Raw genomic sequence first — 19563 nt, 5'->3', positions numbered from 1 at the left:
TGGTGTAGAGAAAGTGAATAGGAAAGTGTTATTTACCCCTTCACATAGCACAAGAACGAGGGGTCACCTGTTGAAATTAATAAGCAAGCAGTTTTAAAACAAACATAAGGAAGTACTTCTTCACACAACACACAGTCAACCTGTGGAACTCATTGCCAGGGGATGTTGTGAAGGCCAAAAGTATAACTGGGTTAAAAAAAAAAATAGGTAAGATCATGGAGGATAGGTCCATCAATGGCTATTAGCCTAAATGGTTGTTTGGATGCTCCCTAAATGTCAAACTGGCAGAAGCTGGGACTGGACTACAGGGGATGGATCACTCAATAATTGCCTTATTCTTTTCGTTGCCTCTGAAGCACCTGGCATTGGCAACTGTCAGAAGACACAATATTGGGTAGATGGACCATTGATCTGACCCAGTGTAGCCATTCTTATGTTCTTAATCTGCTGAACAAAGCCTGTCTTTTTCTCAGGCATTTAGGGAAGAAATGGAGAGGTGGTTTGAGGAGTATTATTTTTATTATGCCTGCCATGAGTGGTTACTGTTGGATTTTTATTTATGACAGTGGATGTGCAGCCCATTGTATGTAATTTGTACTTTTCTGTTACTGTACATTCTGGTATTGTTGGACATGCATAGGCTGCAGTCAGAATCAGGGCCTCATTGTGTTACGTGCTGTATCACTCAGACATGGGCAACAAAATGGAAGAACGTAAAATCAAATGTAATGTGAAAAAGAATGTTAATTTGGGCTGCTCATAAAATGTCTCCTAAACAAAGTGTGTGGAGAGAAAGATTACTTTTACCTCTGGATGCTTCAGGTTCCTGTAAATGAATAGATTCTATGTAATCCCTAGCATTCAATTCTTTTTTTCCCTAGTATTTACCTCACTTGGTACCACCATTGTCCAACATTTCCTTCTAACTTGTAAGGCAGGACAAGTCACCTCCAAAGCCATCATTAATGCTTGTCCGTGAAGAGCTAGTCCTGGAGGAGTGGTAATTGATTCTCAAGATCAGTCCCCACAAATAGCAGACCTCCCTACAGTCTTATCACACCTCTGTTAACCTCAGAGAGCAATGCACTTTTGCTTTACCATCAGGCCTATGAGTTCTTATGATAAGATAACCAGATCAAGTGAGCTAAGAATTTTAATGGCTTAGCTCAGCAGATTCCCAGACTTACATTATCAATTAAGTCATTTCAGTAATGCCTAGAATTGCATGTCTGATTTATTCAGGAGCCATAATTATAACAAATGTTTAGATATAAATGGTCTTTCAAAATTTTTGTTATTAAAATGGCTTTATCTGGATTTCTTGTTTTCTCCTTTAGGTTTGCTATCTTTCTTACAATGGAAAGGCTGGCTATCTATCTATTGGTTATTAGCACTGCTGTGAAGGCTATGATGTGTCCAAAACGGTGTATGTGTCAAAACCTGTCTCCATCCTTCACCATCCTCTGTACGAAGACTGGGCTTCTCTTTGTGCCCCCCAGCATTGACAGGAGAACAGCAGAACTAAGATTAATGGATAACTTCATCACCACACTTAGAAGAAAGGATTTTGCAAACATGACAAATCTTATTCACTTGACACTATCAAGAAATACAATAAGTCAAATCATGCCTTATGCGTTTTTTGATCTTAAAGGCCTTCATGCATTACATTTGGATAGTAACAGACTGACTTGTATCAATGAGGATCATTTCAAAGGTTTAATTAATCTTCGCCACTTAATACTCAGTAACAATCAATTGAACTATATTTCTCCTGGATCTTTAGATGACTTTATTGAAACACTTGAGGACCTGGATCTATCATATAATAATCTTGTTAATATTCCTTGGGATACAATTGGAAAGCTTTCTAATGTCAATACAATCAGTTTGGATCACAACCTCATTGAGTTTGTTCCAGAAGGAATCTTCTCAAACCTTCACAAACTTGCTCGATTAGACATGACATCCAACAAATTGAAAAAAATTCCCCCTGACCCCCTGTTCTCCAGAATCCCTGTGTATGCTAAATCTAAAGGGTCTCCATTGTCCTCTCTGGTGCTTAGCTTTGGAGGGAATCCTCTACACTGCAACTGTGAATTAGTGTGGTTGAGACGCCTTACCAGAGAAGATGATCTAGAAACATGTGCCTCACCACTGGAATTGATGGGCAAGTACTTTTGGTCCATTAAAGAGGGGGAGTTTGTCTGTGAACCTCCAATGATAACACATCGAACGCCAAAACTCGTGGTTATGGAGGGACAGAGTGTCTCTTTGAAGTGCAAAGCGGTCGGTGACCCGGATCCCTATGTTCGCTGGATCTCCCCTGAGGGGAAGTTGGTCTCCAATACATCTAGGACAATTTCCTATGAGAATGGAACTCTGGATATTTTAACTACTACTTTGACAGAAAAAGGTACATTTACTTGTATAGCATCAAATGCTGCAGGAGAATCTACGGCTCCTGTTGAACTTGTTGTTAATCCTTATCCTCATCTTGCTAACAGTACCAACTGTGAGAAAGATGCTGAGTCTGGGCCTTCAGACATTCTTATATCTGCTAAGTCAAGTTTCCCTAATGAAACTAAAGCTCAGCAGGAGAAGAAGGTTGTGGTTGCTGAGCTGACCTCATCCTCTGCTCTCATACAGTGGCCTTCCCAGCATCATATTCCTGGAATACGAATGTACCAGATTCAGTATAACAGCTCTTCTGATGATATACTAGTTTACAGGTAATCCTATTCACATAGCAGTTCAATTGTCATTGTGAACTAACAGATGGGAATAAGAGAAAATGATTGTATATTTAAAATTCTCTGATGTAATGCCAGGTATGTTGCAGGCATTAACTGTTTAATGAAGGGAGCTATGGGAAATGCCTTTCATAGCCTGTTTTTCATTTGGTGTCTCCTGTTACTGAGGAATTATAATAAATATTACTAATAATGCATTACCTTCTACGGTGCTACCTATCCAAGCATCTCCAAACACTTCATAGACAGGAATTAAGCTTTACAATCTAACAACCTGTGTGAGGTTGGTGAGTATTATCCCCTTTTTCTAAATGATATAGAGAGAGGTGAAGTGGCTTTCCCAAGTTCTCACAGGTCTGTGACAGAGTAAGGAATTACAACCCAGAGCTTCCAACTCCTGGGCATGGCCATGGACCAATTTCATGAGCTTTAGGAGAGTTACTTGCATCAAAATGAAAAGGAGTACTTGTGGCACCTTAGAGACTAACCAATCTCTAAGGTGCCACAAGTACTCCTTTTCTTTTTGCGAATACAGACTAACACGGCTGTTACTCTGAAACTTGCATCAAAATGGCTCCCGAGGTTTAGAAACACTTCAGTTAACTTGTTAATGCAGTGACTTTGAATCACAGGAATGGTGACTTTTTGCATATGGATAACATTGAATTCATCTGTATTTTTAAGCAAAAGATCAGTGAAAAATTATTTACATTTTATGCTAACTAAACATATTTGATTCATCTAAAAATATAGGGAAAGAGAAAATATTCAGAATACTAATTGTAGGAGCTTGCATTATGTATCTGTATTATATATACTATAAATGTACTCGTGAAGATATATATTTCTAATTTTTTGTATCATACACATTATGGCATATGCCCCTAATCAGTTTCCATCATTGCATATTTAATTTATACTACTATTTTGGGGATGCACTGGGCCAAATTCAACAGTGTAAACTGCACATGTAGTTGAAATGGTAATATAGTGTATTTTGCACCGATTTGGCATTTAGAGGCTCAGAAATAGAATCATAGAATATCAGGGTCAGAAGGGACCTCAGGAGGTCATCTAGTCCAACCCCCTGCTCAAAGCAGGACCAATCCCCAATTAAATCATCCCAGCCAGGGCTTTGTCAAGCCTGACCTTAAAAACTTCTAAGGAAGGAGATTCTACCACCTCCCTAGGTAACACATTCCAGTGTTTCACCACCCTCCTAGTGAAAAAGTTTTTCCTAATATCCAACCTAAACCTCTCCCACTGCAACTTGAGACCATTACTCCTTGTCCTGTCCTCTTCTACCACTGAGAATAGTCTAGAACCATCCTCTCTGGAACCACCTCTCATTGAAAGCAGCTATCAAATCCCCCCTCATTCTTCTCTTCTGCAGACTAAACAATCCCAGTTCCCTCAGCCTCTCCTCATAAGTCATGTGTTCCAGACCCCTAATCATTTTTCTTGCCCTTCGCTGGACTCTTTCCAATTTATCCACATCCTTCTTGTAGTGTGGGGCCCAAAACTGGACACAGTACTCCAGATGAGGCCTCACCAATGTCGAATAGAGGGGGACGATCACGTCCCTCGATCTGCTCACTATGCCCCTACTTATACATCCCAAAATGCCATTGGCCTTCTTGGCAACAAGGGCACACTGCTGACTCATATCCAGCTTCTCGTCCACTGTCACCCCTAGGTCCTTTTCCGCAGAATTGCTGCCTAGCCATTCGGTCCCTAGTCTGTAGCTGTGCATTGGGTTCTTCCGTCCTAAGTGCAGGACCCTGCACTTATCCTTATTGAACCTCATCAGATTTCTTTTGGCCCAATCCTGCAATTTGTCTAGGTCCCTCTGTATCCTATCCCTGCCCTCCAGCGTATCTACCACTCCTCCTAGTTTAGTATCATCCGCAAATTTGCTGAGAGTGCAATCCACACCATCCTCCAGATCATTTATGAAGATATTGAACAAAACCGGCCCCAGGACCGACCCCTGGGGCACTCCACTTGACACCGGCTGCCAACTAGACATGGAGCCATTGATCACTACCCGTTGAGCCCGACAATCTAGCCAACTTCCTACCCACCTTATAGTGCATTCACCCAGCCCATACCTCTTTAACTTGCTGACAAGAATACTGTGGGAGACCGTGTCAAAAGCTTTGCTAAAGTCAAGAAATAATACATCCACTGCTTTCCCTTCATCCACAGAACCAGTAATCTCATCATAGAAGGCGACTAGATTAGTCAGGCATGACCTTCCCTTGGTGAATCCATGCTGACTGTTCCTGATCACTTTCCTCTCATGTAAGTGCTTCAGAATTGATTCTTTGAGGACCTGCTCCATGATTTTTCCGGGGACTGAGGTGAGGCTGACTGGCCTGTAGTTCCCAGGATCCTCCTTCTTCCCTTTTTTAAAGATTGGCACTACATTAGCCTTTTTCCAGTCATCCGGGACTTCCCCCTTTCGCCATGAGTTTTCAAAGATAATGGCCAATCGCTCTGCAATCACAGCCGCCAATTCCTTTAGCACTCTCGGATGCAACTCGTCCGGCCCCATGGACTTGTGCGCGTCCAGCTTTTCTAAATAGTCCCTAACCACCTCTTTCTCCAGAGAGGGCTGGCCAACTATTCCCCATGTTGTGGTGCCCAGCGCAGCAGTCTGGGAGCTGACCTTGTTAGTGAAGACATTGTTGAGGCCTCATCTGGAGTACTGTGTCCAGTTTTGGGCCCCACACTACAAGAAGGATGTGGATAAATTGGAGAGAGTCCAGCGAAGGGCAACAAAAATGATTAGGGGTCTAGAACACATGACTTATGAGGAGAGGCTGAGGGAGCTGGGATTGTTTAGCCTGCAGAAGAGAAGAATGAGGGGGGATTTGATAGCTGCTTTCAACTACCTGAAAGGGGGTTCCAAAGAGGATGGCTCTAGACTGTTCTCAATGGTAGCAGATGACAGAACGAGGAGTAATGGTCTCAAGTTGCAGTGGGGGAGGTTTAGATTGGATATTAGGAAAAACTTTTTCACTAAGAGGGTGGTGAAACACTGGAATGCGTTACCTAGGGAGGTGGTAGAATCTCCTTCCTTAGAGGTTTTTAAGGTCAGGCTTGACAAAGCCCTGGCTGGGATGATTTAACTGGGAATTGGTCCTGCTTCGAGCAGGGGGTTGGACTAGATGAACTTCAGGGGTCCCTTCCAACCCTGATATTCTATGATTCTATGATTAAGACAGAGGCAAAAAAAGCATTGAGTACATTAGCTTTTTCCACATCCTCTGTCACTACGTTGCCTCCCTCATTCAGTAAGGGGCCCACACTTTCCTTGGCCTTCTTGTTGCCAACATACCTGAAGAAACCCTTCTTGTTACTCTTAACATCTCTCGCTAGCTGCAGCTCCAGGTGCGATTTGGCCCTCCTGATTTCATTCTTACATGGCCGAGCAATATTTTTATACTCTTCCCTGGTCATATGTCCAACCTTCCACTTCTTGTAAGCTTCTTTTTTATGTTTAAGATCCACTAGGATTTCACCGTTAAGCCAAGCTGGTCGCCTGCCATATTTACTATTCTTTCAACACATCGGGATGGTTTGTCCCTGTAACCTCAACAGGGATTCCTTGAAATACAGCCAGCTCTCCTGGACTCCTTTCCCCTTCATGTTAGTCCCCCAGGGGATCCTACCCATCCGTTCCCTGAGGGAGTCAAAGTCTGCTTTCCTGAGTCCAGGGTCCGTATCCTGCTGCTTACCTTTCTTCCCTGTGTCAGGATCCTGAACTCAACCAACTCATGGTCACTGCCTCCCAGATTCCCATCCACTTTTGCTTCCCCTACTAATTCTTCCCGGTTTGTGAGCAGCAGATTAAGAAAAGCTCCCCCCCTAGTTGGCTCCTCTAGCACTTGCACCAGGAAATTGTCCCCTACGCTTTCCAAAAACTTCCTGGATTTTCAATGCACCGCTGTATTGCTCTCCCAGCAGATATCAGGAAAATTAAAAAGAAAAGGAGTACTTGTGGCACCTTAGAGACTAACCAATTTATTTGAGCATGAGCTTTCACTTCACATCGGATGAAGTGAGCTGTAACTCACGAAAGCTCATGCTCAAATAAATGGTGCCACAAGTACTCCTTTTCTTTTTGCGAATACAGACTAACACGGCTGTTACTCTGAAACAGGAAAATTAAAGTCACCCATGAGAACCAGGGCGTGCGATCTAGTAGCTTCTGCGAGCTGCTGGAAGAAAGCCTCATCCACCTCATCCCCCTGGTCCGGTGGTCTATAGCAGACTCCCACCACTACATCACTCTTGTTGCTCACACTTCTAAACTTAATCCAGAGACACTCAGCTTTTTCTGCAGTTTCGTACCGGAGCTCTGAGCAGTCATACTGCTCCCTTACATACAGTGCTACTCCCCTACCTTTTCTGCCCTGCCTGTCCTTCCTGAACAGTTTATAACCATCCATGACAGTACTCCAGTCATGTGAGTTATCTCACCAAGTCTCTGTTATTCCAATCACGTCATAATTCCTTGACATCACCAGGACCTCCAGTTCTCCCTGCTTGTTTCCAAGGCTTTGTGCATTCGTATATAAGCACTTGAGATAACCCGGGGGGAGGTGGGGGGAGAGCATTTGTAAAACTTGCTTGGCTTAACTATTTGACCTCCATAGATTTTGATGGGCATCATGCAGATTGTGTGTGTTACTGCTCCCATTTCCAGTATGTGGTCTGTCATTCTGTTTATAGTCCTTGCAAATAAACTGGGAAGATTATAGTTGAATCAGGAACTAGCAATTGAGTATATCAATCAGTATTCCATACTGTAGGTTCCAGAAGGATGACAACATTTCTAAAAATAATGGTCCTGATTCTCCTCTCTCACCAGTTTTCCCATATTATAATGCCTTTGATTTCAATTGAGTTATTCCCAGTTTATAACAGTGTAAGTGAGAAGAAAATCAGGTCCAGTAGATTTAAAAATAGACTGGATAATGCTACAGAAAATATATTACAGGCAACAGAGCTACACTGAAAAGGGTATGGGATAGGTGCTGCAATGGGACTTTCTGTATCTCTAATTTCTGCTATTCTAACATAGGCCCATCAGAAACCTAATGTTTGTTTTTCTTTTAAATATAAATAACTATTTTTACAAGTCCTTGAGGTAAGGTTTACAGGTGGAATTTTAGGACTTGCACTCCTAAATCACCTAGATCTTTTAAAGATCTCAGTCTAAGACGCTTATCTTCATGAAACATTTTCTAGCCCTGTGAAGACAATGAACATTCTGTTGTTGTCATGTCCTGATGTACAATGCAAATGTTTTTCTGCATCATTTGTCATGGCTCATAGGTAGAAAGGTGTAAACTCAAGCTAAGGTTCAATATTATTAATGGCTTTACTCAGCTCTGAGTAGATCATCCAGAGAGGAATGTTGCTGAAAACATTTCCTCAAATGTCTAGTTCTTGCAGGGACCACAGCATGCGAATATCTGTCAGCTTGTATTGCTTATTTATTCTCTTTGTGCCTCGATGAAAACCTACCGCTGAGTTCTAGGAAAATGCAGTTTTTGAAAAATGGAGAGCAGTGTACTCCATGCCGAGAAGTTTTAGTGCTTCGTTTCATGAGAAAAATAGTGGCATGAAATATGAACCCCAAACCATGAAGTAAATTACAGATAATCAGAGTAAAAACTATAAGAAGTTGGTTAGCTTCAGTGGGGCACAGGGCAAATTTTGGCCTAAAGTTCATTAAAAAAGTGTGTTACTCTTAGACAAGGGCTGCAGTTAGGAGTTGTTTGGGCGATTATTTGTATCATACATTATAATGATTAGGGAAAGACCTGTAAGAACTGACAGAGTGCAGATTAGCACTGCCACTGGATAGGCCTAAATCCCCGGTAAATAAGTATCTTTCCTTCACACTTCTACTTTATGGTTAGTACTTAGTAAGGGGTAAAAGTATATCTGCTGCTGACTAGCTAACATCAGCTCTTGAATCTGTGAAACACTGAACACTGTGAGCTGAATTCTTTGCAAAAAGTTCCCTTTGGGATACAAAAGCCATTTTACACCCTTCTTCATCTCCTGGAATAATGGCAAGTTAGATATTATAACATATTCCAAAACAATGGGGACAATTTTAAATTATGCCTATTGAACTTTCTAAATCTTTATAAATTTACAAATGACTCATACAATCTCTTTAATAAGACAATCTGAAAACAGCTAAATCAATTGGTGCTACTAGATGGCCATGTTCCTAGACAACAATTCTTTGGAAGAAAGTTTTTAAAAACGTCTTCGCACATTCCTTTCACATTTCAGAACCCAGATCTCTGTAAATTGAGAGGCTCAGTTTGGCAACAAAGCTATAATAGAAATTATGTTTCAAATCACAGAGCAATACTAAAATATAATAATCTGTAGTATAATAGGCTTCTTAAAGATTGAAGTTCAGCTCCCACAGCGAGTAACCAGCAAATATAGATTCTTAACAGAAGCGTTCTACTGAATTGACAAGGACTAGTAATTGTGCTTTAATTTGGTATGTGTGGTTATCTGAGAAATTGTTACATTGTTTGTGCTATGTCATAAATGTTTAGTTGCATGGATTAGTGGGTAGTGCAGAATAACGAGAACTAGCAATCTGCAAATACCATGCTAATCCTGTGTGTTCGTCGGCCAGTCACTTAACCACGGGCATGATCCTAATCTGTGAAATAGAGATAATGCTACCGGTGTGTTTCACAGGAGGATGATGAGGATAAATTAGTGATTGTGTGAAGATTTAGAGACCTATATAGTTGTATATTCAGAGAGTGACAGTGGTTGGACCTTGTTGTAGAAATCTTACAAAAGCAAAAGGCTTCCTTCAGCCTAGGGGAAGTTATGGAAACCAGGCCCATTGTTGAGAACTCTGTATAATCAGCTTCTGCCAGACAGTTCTTGAACCACCATAAGCAACTACATAATGTATCAAACGTGTTTCTACTTTGTGAAGGTGAGCAAGGTCTAATAGCCAGCATATGCCTAGACCATGTGAATGGCAGTTACTATGGTAATTTCATTTTATACTGAATCATTTAAATAAGTCTTTCCCCTTCTCAGTCTGTTTCCTCCAACCTACTCTTTCACCTCCTTTATGTACCTCTCACTCTTCCTTCTTCTTCTTCCTTTTGGTCTTTGTAGATACGTGTTGACAGTTGTAAATACATTAATTCGCATCCACAATATGAATGCAAGAAAGAGAGAAGAATGATGAATTTTTGTGAGCATATAATCATGGAAAACTAGGGGGCCTTGCAGATAGTTACAGCACTCACTCCCTTCTGCTTCTCCCCACATCCTGTTTTTCATGCAAGAGTTTATTATAACTCACCCATAAAAATGTACCGGACATTGGAATGTAGCACAGTCTCAATTGAGGAACACTACACTGTTATACACATTTTAAAAAAATGTTTGGTCTTGTGTACATTACTGAAGTGGAGACTTTTTGGTGGCTTGTCATTTATTTTGCATATCTCTCTGTGTATTGTATAGTAACACCTACTGCTGCAGAATCATAACCCCTTCCATGTGAACTTAATAGCAACAGTGAAGTCCCTTCTTAGCTTCATGGGGGCTTTAGGTCCTCTTTCTTTTCAGGGTTTAAAAAGTCTGATTGGGTTTCATTTTATTTTACCACTGGTTGGTTAATTTTTTTGTTCCGGGATTTTATTTTGTATTTATTCCCCCTCCCCAGAAACACAGGGCAGTAAATGGCTGGTGAGGAAATGTAACAGAAGCCATTGCTTCTGATTTTGTTCTGAAAACAATGTCTGAATATGTGACAGCACTGGGTCCAGAATCCCTATGTGGGAGAGGAGTACCTTGTCTCAATATTAAGCCACAGGAAGGAAAGCCTCCTGAGGCTTTTAGTTTGTGGGAGAGTTCTGTGCTCTTTCCTGATGTTCAGGATCCCTAAGAAATTAATGTTTATGACTGCATAGGACAGGAGAGCCCTCCCCCCCTTCTCTCAAGAGATTCTGTTGTATGCAGCATTGTTGTAGTCGTGCTGGTTCCAGGATAATACAGAAACAAGGTGGGTGAGGTAATATCTTGTATTGGACCAACTTCTGTTGGTGAGAGGCAAGTTTTCGAGCTTACACAAAGCTCATCTTCAGGTCTGGGAAATGTATTCAGAGTGTCACAGCTGAATACAAGGTGGAACAGATTGTTTAGCACAGGGTTAGGCAATCTATGGCACGCATGCCAAAGGCAGCACGCAAGCTTATTTTCAGTGGCACTCACACTGCCCGGGTCCTGGCCACCGATCTGGGGGCTCTGCATTTTAATTTAATTTTAACTGAAGCTTCTTAAATGTTTTAAAAAATGTATTTACTTTATACACAACAATAGTTTAGTTATATAGTATAGACTTATAGAAAGAGACCTTCTAAAAACGTTAAAATGTATTACTGGCACAGGAAACCTTAAATTAGACTGAATAAATAAAGACTCCACCACTTCTGAAAAGGTTGCTGACCCCTGGTATAACACATAGTTAACACACAGTTGAAGGGTGCATTCAAAGTGCTACTGTGATATCTGGGATTCCATGCTGAAGTTCCCAATGCTCCAACTCCCACTACTGTTCCTATATCTCTTTTTTTCTCTCTTCTCCTGACTCTCACTTCTCAGGCTACAAAATTTTCCCCAATTCTACCCCATCCATTGACTATCTGAAATATTGTACCATGTTTGGTATAATTTGCATATAGAATCACAAATATATTTTGCATGACATAGTTGCTGTGGTAATATAAAATTGTTAAATTCAATACTATTGGTATCATTCGGTACTGTACATTAATAGACATAATCCGATGTTTTCAATTTATCAATAGTCCATTATCAAGTCCTGCTTCTGTTTCTGGCCATGGTTCATATCTTGCTTTAATTCTGGAGTAGGAGGCATTGTTACTCCAGTGTGTTTAGGATTGGTAATGGTACTCTGCTAGTCCTTAATCACATTCAGAGGGAAGTCAGTCACTTTCCTGGCATGGTAGGTGGACTCATGGACGGTACCTCAATGATCTGCTGAAGTAAGTAACTGTAATATTTCCTGCATGTGTTAGCTGCCACCTTATCACAAATTCCATGGATCCTGATCTAATTCATGCTATGCCTCCTGCAGTGATCAACAACTGAAACAGAAAACAAATATTGTTGCTTCTCTCCTTTTACATCAGTTAGGGCTTGTCTACATTACCCGCTGGATCAGTGGGCAGCGATCGATCCAGCGGGGGTCGATTTATCATGTCTAGTCTAGTCTAGCCGAGCGCTCTCTCGTTGACTCAGGTACTCCACCAGAGTGAGAGGCGGAGCTGATGGGGGAGCATCAGCAGTCAACTCACTGTAGCTGAAGTTGCGTAACTTAGATCAATCCCACCACCACCACCACGCCCCATGTAGACCAGACCCTAGATTCACTTCTGTCCTTCCCTCTGTCAGTTTCAGCTGCATAGCATGCAACCATTGATTCAACACCCGTTTTCCATCCTTTAACAGAACCAGGTATACTACTGATACTACTAGCCTTGTCCATGATACAGCAAAGATCCTCCCAACTGGCTTTTGGAAAGGACTTTTTATCTGAGACATACTGCACAAGTACCTGAACAACTCCCGTTTCATACTCCTTGCCAGAAGTTTGGCCATCAAAATACCTTTTCATTTTTCTTTGGGCTTCCCCTAAAGTAAGTAGTTCTCATTTTATTTTTATATTTCAGGTTTCAATACATTTTTCACAGGTGAGACTTTTTATTTGTTTTGGCCTCGGCTCTATTAACAGCTGTATTTTAGCATCTTCTCTTTTTACTGCTGCTTGGATTCCTTTATTCTTTTCTGAGTCTCAGCCAACTTAGATATCTGTACCTCTGCTGCTACATTTAAACTTTTTCTTCTGAAAAGCAGTATTAGTTGCTGTTGTTCATTTTTTCTTCTTCAGTTTACTAAGTATCCCCCCTTTTTTTTAAATCATCAACATTCTCTTTAACACTTACACTTTTTAACACTTGCACCGCCCCCAATTGTCTAGTCCCTTCCAAGCTCCACAGTGATTTTAGAGTCTGTGCAAAACTCCTTTTAGCTTCACATTCCTTTTCCCTAAATCACTCAGCTTCAGTTTTGCATTGTGAAACAGGACATTTTGCTCATTGTAACAAGCCAGTGTATTCTGCAGCTTTAAGCTTATCACTATGTCTTTTGTACTCACTTCCCCCAACCCTGAACCAGCCAATTCCAGTTAAAGATGAGTGAGTAGCCACACCAAAGATGGACACTAAGCCATACGCAGGTGGCTGAAGCCAGCTATTGAGGAAACCATATTTTGCTATTGATGTTCAGTATTCAATCAGTTCTATGCTTAGTCGATTTTTTTTCTTCACTTATTTTTCTGAAATCGATTCTGAAAGTTCAGAATACACATCCCCATAACACTTTCCCCACTGGTGCATATTTCTGATAAATTAAAAAGAAAATGTGAGTTTCATTTCTGGCTCTACCACTAATTGTGTTGCCTCAGGCCAGTCACTTAACTTCTGGGTCTGTTTCCCCTTCTTTAAAATGGAGATTAGTAACCCTGACCTAGCTCCTGAGACAATGGGGAGTGTTATTTAGTTAGTCAGATTACTGGCAGTCCATCACAAGGAAGACAGCGTATCAAAATGAAATATTCGCTGTCACAATAGACAAGAGCAAACCCTTATTAAAAGAAATCAGTGAATAAGGTGCAGATAGTAATCTGTCAAGAACATCAATGCTTCACAGAAATGGATATCTTTAAGTGCAGCTAATACAAAGAGCCAATGTACTCATATGGCGGGCAGCTTCATACAGGTCCGCATACTGTAGTTTTTTTTCTGCAAAACTCCTTACAGTGCAGATGATATTGTGAGGATATTATCATAGCTGTGTCTGCTGAGTGCACCTTCTACGTGTTAATGGCATCCTTTCAATTTAACCTGCATTTTCTCAGCAGTTCTAGCCCTGGTTGTAGGGATTTTCTGGGGGCATATGAAAAACCATGAATAGACCTTGCCTTGCCATATTAAAATAGGAGTTGTAATATATAATTTCAAATTTTAGAGGATCGTGCTCATTGAAGGAGAGAGACCAGATTTAGAGACTGTTCAGGGGCCATATATTATATTTTATTTAAAATAAATTCCCTTGAGAATTTTAATGCAAATGTAACAAATTTTAATCTCCTTTGTTTATTGTGTCTTATGGTTACTTGTGTGTGTATACATATATCATGTGCTATACCTCCATATTAGGAGTTTCCAACCCTTGTGAAATTGTCATATTCCCTGTGTGTCAGCCCACCATCATCATGAGATTGCACCAGTTTTAGGAAATTAAAACTCTATTTCTATGTGGATAATTTTCCAATTAATCTTCCATAACAGAATTTATTTCCTGGGAGAAGGAATAAACTATTGTGTATTTAAATGTTCAGTGAGGGTGAAATTCATCTGTGTGCAAGGGGCCAGCTCATTTAAATCCCTCTTGTGTATAGTCTTTGTGCTGGCCCTCTGCAGAGGGCTAAATTTCATGCTGATTACATATTTGAATCTATCTGGACAAATGGATCATGTTTAATGGAATTGACTTCATTTAGGTTCTGTTTCAAAGACAACATATTTTATTCCAGCCTCCCCCCACCCCCAGCAAAAAAAGCTATAATACCAGCAAAAGTGCAGTATAATTGTGTCTACACCTGGGGCTTTTGCAGAACAGCTATGTCAGTCAGAGATCACACCTCTGACCAACATAGCTATGTTGGCCTAACTGATGCAGTGATCTCTGCTTGAGTCTGCAAACAGCCTAAAACAATACCTCTACGTGAACTGCCCTATTTATATTAATTGGTGATAACTGAGAAATTTAATAACGCCAGTTAATGGTGTTGCCATTTACTTTATTTCACTGCTGATCACAATACAGAGGAAAGAAAAGGTCCAATCAGATCATGAAGATCTGCATAGCGGGTGGTATCTCATTTTGGCAACACAGATCAGCAGAGTCCAGGAAGAATAACATCATTTGTATTTTTCCAGTCTGACCCCTGCTTTGTGTATACAGTATTATATGTACAGGCACAAGATGAGATGTGTTGTGTATTTCTTATACACCCAGAACTTCTACTTACATCGCTGGGTGCACTAGGAATCCAGGATAAAGTCCAAAATAAGAGAGAAAGGGAGAGCAATTACAACCTTGCAAAATTGTCGTGCATATCTACCAGCCCAGGCACACACAAGCTGTTCACCGCCCTCTACCATGATGACATAGAATAATGTGAAAACTAATTATATTTTACTTGCACATCAAAGTGATAATTGCTTATATTTACTGCATTATTATATGCAATTTCAGTGATGTTTTATTTTTCTTTTTTTTTCACTCTCATTTGTATTTAAAATATATACATGGTGAAAGCTAGCTTCCTATTGCCACATGCTTCTAAAGGGAGCAACATGGATTTACACTGAACATTGGTTAAAGGTGTTTGTTTTACTTGAGAGAGTTGCTTATAAATGTTTAACTGAATTTATTATTCATTTCCCAGGTATCATGTCTGCTTGATGCATTTTGTTGAGAATTTGCAACTCAGCTACTATGTTTAAAATGGCAGTTGCTAATGGTGCTCAGCAGGATAGGTGTAATTTGAGAGACAATTATAAACTAAAATTGTGAAACATAACAGTGGTGACATGAGTACTGTTTTCATTCATTAAGCAGAAGCAGGTCATAATTACTTCTCAGTTCATATATACCACCACTATGTATGCTATAATGGATACACACTGGTGTTTACCGATGCTGTATGTGTATAGGAGAAAAATTTTCAAATGTTTCTAAATCACTTAAGCACTTTTGACAGTTTTACCCTATATGCTATGTACATATTAAGCATTAAATGTTCTTCTATTGGACTTCAAATTATATTTGCATAACTGTGCATGCAATCAAGTTATAGCTGAAGTCTCCAGTGGTTTAACATTTGGAAATACTTATTATAGGAAATGCTCTAGTTCTCCAATTCTTTTACACTTAAAACGACTGTTTTAATGGCATGATAAATTTCTCCAATCTCCAGAATACAGTACTTAGTGCACATTACAGTTGGTTTTGTATGGTTTCATCGGGGGGGGGGGAATCAATCACACTTTTCACTCACTGGTTCATTTATTTTCTGAGTCTCAGTGGTGTGCCTTTATAAGCAGGAAGGTAGATATTTTTCCCTTGAAGATTTACTGTATATTATTTCAAGCTAACGTTGCTTTTGTCTGTGTAGTATACAGTATTTATATTTTTTTCTAGGCATTGATATTTTATGTAATGTCACTTCTCTGACAGTGAAACAAAGCATGTTACTATGTGGCTAAAAGTGAAACCATTTTCAGTGTAACATGTGGTTGTTTTTTAAGAATCAGCTTTCATTTTAATTAAAAATTCTTGCACACTTTGGACCTGATTCTCTGCTATCCTGCATCAGTTAGTTACACCAATGCATACCCTTTCTGCACTCTGCATTCCCTTCTGATTTGTCAGTGTTTCTCACCTACTTTCCATTGTTGTAAATGACTGAAGGAGTTGCAGTGTGACATAGAAGTGACAGGTTGTGTAGTGTGACAGGTTGTGTCTTTTTCATGAAAACTACTAAATGCATTTGTTTTTTTGTTAGAAACCAATTTATTTGGATTTAATCCATAGAGGAACAATTAAATAACATATTTTTTAAAAAGACTAGCACACGCATCTATTCACCTCCCTACTGTTATTTGTTAAATTGAAAATTGTGTGTTGTTTGCTATGTTTATGCTTTCTAACATATCATTTGGAGGCAAGCCAGTTGTTTGTTAGAGAACAAAGGTTTGTAAATCCTGTAGCCTGAAGCCTAGTAGAGAAGGGAGGTAACTGAGTGAGAGCTCTGCTGACATCTGCTGGAGACCAAGGGGCAATGACTGAGAAAGGCTGTACCTTATTTAAGTATCAACTGTGTTCTCCTCAATACCTCATTTCTCTATCATCTGTGTTCTCTGCTGTCACGTGCTGGGAAGCATGGAAGTCGCCTGAGGGAAGCAGTGCCCTGTTTACATATTTACAATTGTGGATAGTTTGGGGACATTGGGGTTCAGCTTGGCTAAATTTTGTACTTGGGGCTGATATTTTGGAGCTGATCCTGTTGGGAATCACCTGGGCAATGGCTGGATGATGACTGGGTTCAGGATCACCCTGACAAACACTGGTGGTTGCCAAGGTTGGGCGAGAGGCGCTGGACTCAAGATTCAAGTAAAAAGAATGTGTGTGTTTTTTGGTTTATTGCAAGTATTATTTCTCACGGGATAGGGAATCTGGTGGGTCTGTTAAATCACTGGACCCTTTTCACCTGGAAGTGGTGAGGTGGGAGGTGTAGTTATCTTGTTTGGCTAGAGCTCAGCTGCAATTCCAGTTATATGGACAGTAAAACCAGAGCCTGGCAGCAGTTCTGCTCACCTGGTAAGCAGTAAGTAGTGCAAAGCAGCAGCTGGGACCACCAATAACTTCCAGCAGGAAAACAGCAGGTGGAGTAAAGCAGCAGTGGGGCCCATCTCCAGTAGTGTACTGAGAGCAAATGTGTGCACTGTGGTGGGAGCAGAGGCTTTTGCGGTATCAGTCTAAACTGCGCTGTAGACTCTGGTGAAGCCACCCTGTCCTACCTGCTGAAATAATTCTAGCAGGACAGGTGGTGAAGACCAGGATGCCTGTTTGTTTCAGGAATGAAGGCTGACATTTGCACACTGTTACAGATGCCTTCATCCAGGCAGCCTCTATTAGCCTTTGGCGGAGAGTGAAAGAGGGGAACAACTGAACAAGAGCTCAAAAGACCCAAAATTGGGATGCAAAAATTACAGCTAGAGGAACAAAGATTAAAAGAAAAGAGAGTAGGGGCTGAAAAGAACAGGTCAGGAAAGAGGCTCATATGTTTCAGTGGCCTTGGTACAAGACTCTCTTTTGTGGGGATGGGTGTGTGTTGGGGCGGGGGGAGTAATGTGATTATTCCATCACGAGGGGAGGGACACCATCCAAATAAGGTTGGTGATCACTGATCTATGTGCAAAAACATGTAAACTAGTTTATAGGAGGGATCTGCAGATGTGGCAAGTGACGGTGTGCAGAAAAGGTGCAAAGGGCATTTGTTCAACTATATTCTTAAATCTTGTTTCTATGCTTTTCTCAGCACACTTTGAGAAAACTATGCTGTTTCCTCAATCCTTTTACATGATTCCTCTTTAAGCTTCTGTTTCCTACCATGGCCACTAACATAGCCAGTAGGTGATGATGCTTTATTTGTATTAATCTGCTATGTGACTCAATGAAGTGTGGTGCTTGCTAAACCATTGTCCAATAGCAGCATTGTCCATTTCTTGTGTGAACCATGGGGTGATGTGTCAGGAATGGCTTGCCTCATGATTTAAGATAGCAGCAAGTACGGGTACCCAAAAGAAAAATTGCAGTAGCTCCTAATTTTTAATGTACAATATCTTTTCTCTGCTCTCAGTGGAACAGCACATTCCAAAATATGATGCTGTACCTCTGGTATAGGTCAGAAGAACTCAGTATTTATGTCATGGTGCAAGGAGCAAACGATTAATAGTTTATAAGAATTTGACTTATGTTTGTAGTCCATTAGGAACTGGATCTCATATCATCAAAGGCAATATCTTCCTAGACACTGAATTTACTCTCTCATATCCAGTGATCATCTAACTTTAATAAGCCACAACTCCATGCTATAAATTAGTAGATGAATCAATATTTAATAGTGATGTTTCTACATAGATAATTGAAATACTATATAGTGTGTTAAAAAGCTGGTAACGTAAACTTCTTTTCTGTTTTTATAGAGCAAACATAAAAATTAAAAATAGCAGTTCTCATCTATTATTAAGAAAGGGGGATTAAAGAGACGAACAGTCACTCTTGAGGAAGAGGTGACATATTGCCTGATCAATATACCAAACATTATACTCATTTTATATCCACTGTATGAAAAGCAGTACAATTTAGCTACAGTATGCATGCTCACAATTCTTTCACTATTTTTGTGCAATGCAGTGTACAGCTTCAGAGATTTGCTCATTTTAAAATCTGAACTTTGATTTAACTCAGTGAATTCTGTCAGCAATATTATACCTCTGTGCATCATTCAAGTCAGCTGTGAAATCCCTCCTATCTATAGACTTTGTGTGGTGAAGGCTGAGGGGCCCACCGCAGCAGATGAAATTGAGACAGGAAGTACCTGCATCACCACGTTTGACCAGAAGAAGGTGTGACAGGGTCGCCAGACCTGTAGCAGTGAGATTTTCAAGTACTCAGAACTGGCTTGTCTCTATTGACTTGAGTGGGAGCAGAGTTAGGGTGAGGTTTTCAAAAGCGCTCGGTGTTGGCCTTAGTATTTTAAATCTCAAAAACAGTCCTAACAAACTCACAGAAAAGTAATGTATGCTCTCCCTGACACAGACTGTGAAATGATAAATGTTTTTTGTTGAGCAATAGCACACACACATTGAGGATCTTGTCATTCCTCTTAGTGAAGCAGCAAAATGGCTGAAGTGGTTTGGCAGATTCACTAACGTGATGGAATACAGACAGTGCCTCTCTGCTCACTGGAGAATTTAAGAAGAATGCCCCAAATAAAGTTGTTTTGATGTGAGGTTACTCAATGGAAGTTGCTGTATTTACAGCCTTGGAGCATGTGTCCTTTCCCACAGAACAGGTA

General features: G+C 40.4%; 1 protein-coding gene across 12 annotated transcripts in view; it reads left to right on the top strand.

Moving 5' to 3' along the window:
• The window catches only part of LOC140902052 (leucine-rich repeat and fibronectin type III domain-containing protein 1-like protein), a 264710-nt gene that overhangs the window by 235651 nt on the left and 9496 nt on the right, over window positions 1-19563 (top strand). For 11 of the 12 annotated variants that reach the window (XM_073321684.1, XM_073321683.1, XM_073321675.1 and 8 more), the window contains one exon: window positions 1338-2732. In XM_073321684.1, coding sequence (XP_073177785.1) covers window positions 1357-2732 — 1376 coding nt within the window. In that variant the 5' untranslated portion in view covers window positions 1338-1356. Of the gene's footprint in view, window positions 1-1337; window positions 2733-12302; window positions 12491-19563 lie in introns of all 12 variants that reach the window. The other variant, XR_012155996.1, reaches the window with a different exon arrangement.

Source organism: Lepidochelys kempii, chromosome 23 (genome assembly GCF_965140265.1).
Source record: "Lepidochelys kempii isolate rLepKem1 chromosome 23, rLepKem1.hap2, whole genome shotgun sequence".
Lineage (NCBI taxonomy): Eukaryota > Metazoa > Chordata > Testudines > Cheloniidae > Lepidochelys > Lepidochelys kempii.
This window is presented reverse-complemented; position numbering and strand designations above follow the sequence as displayed.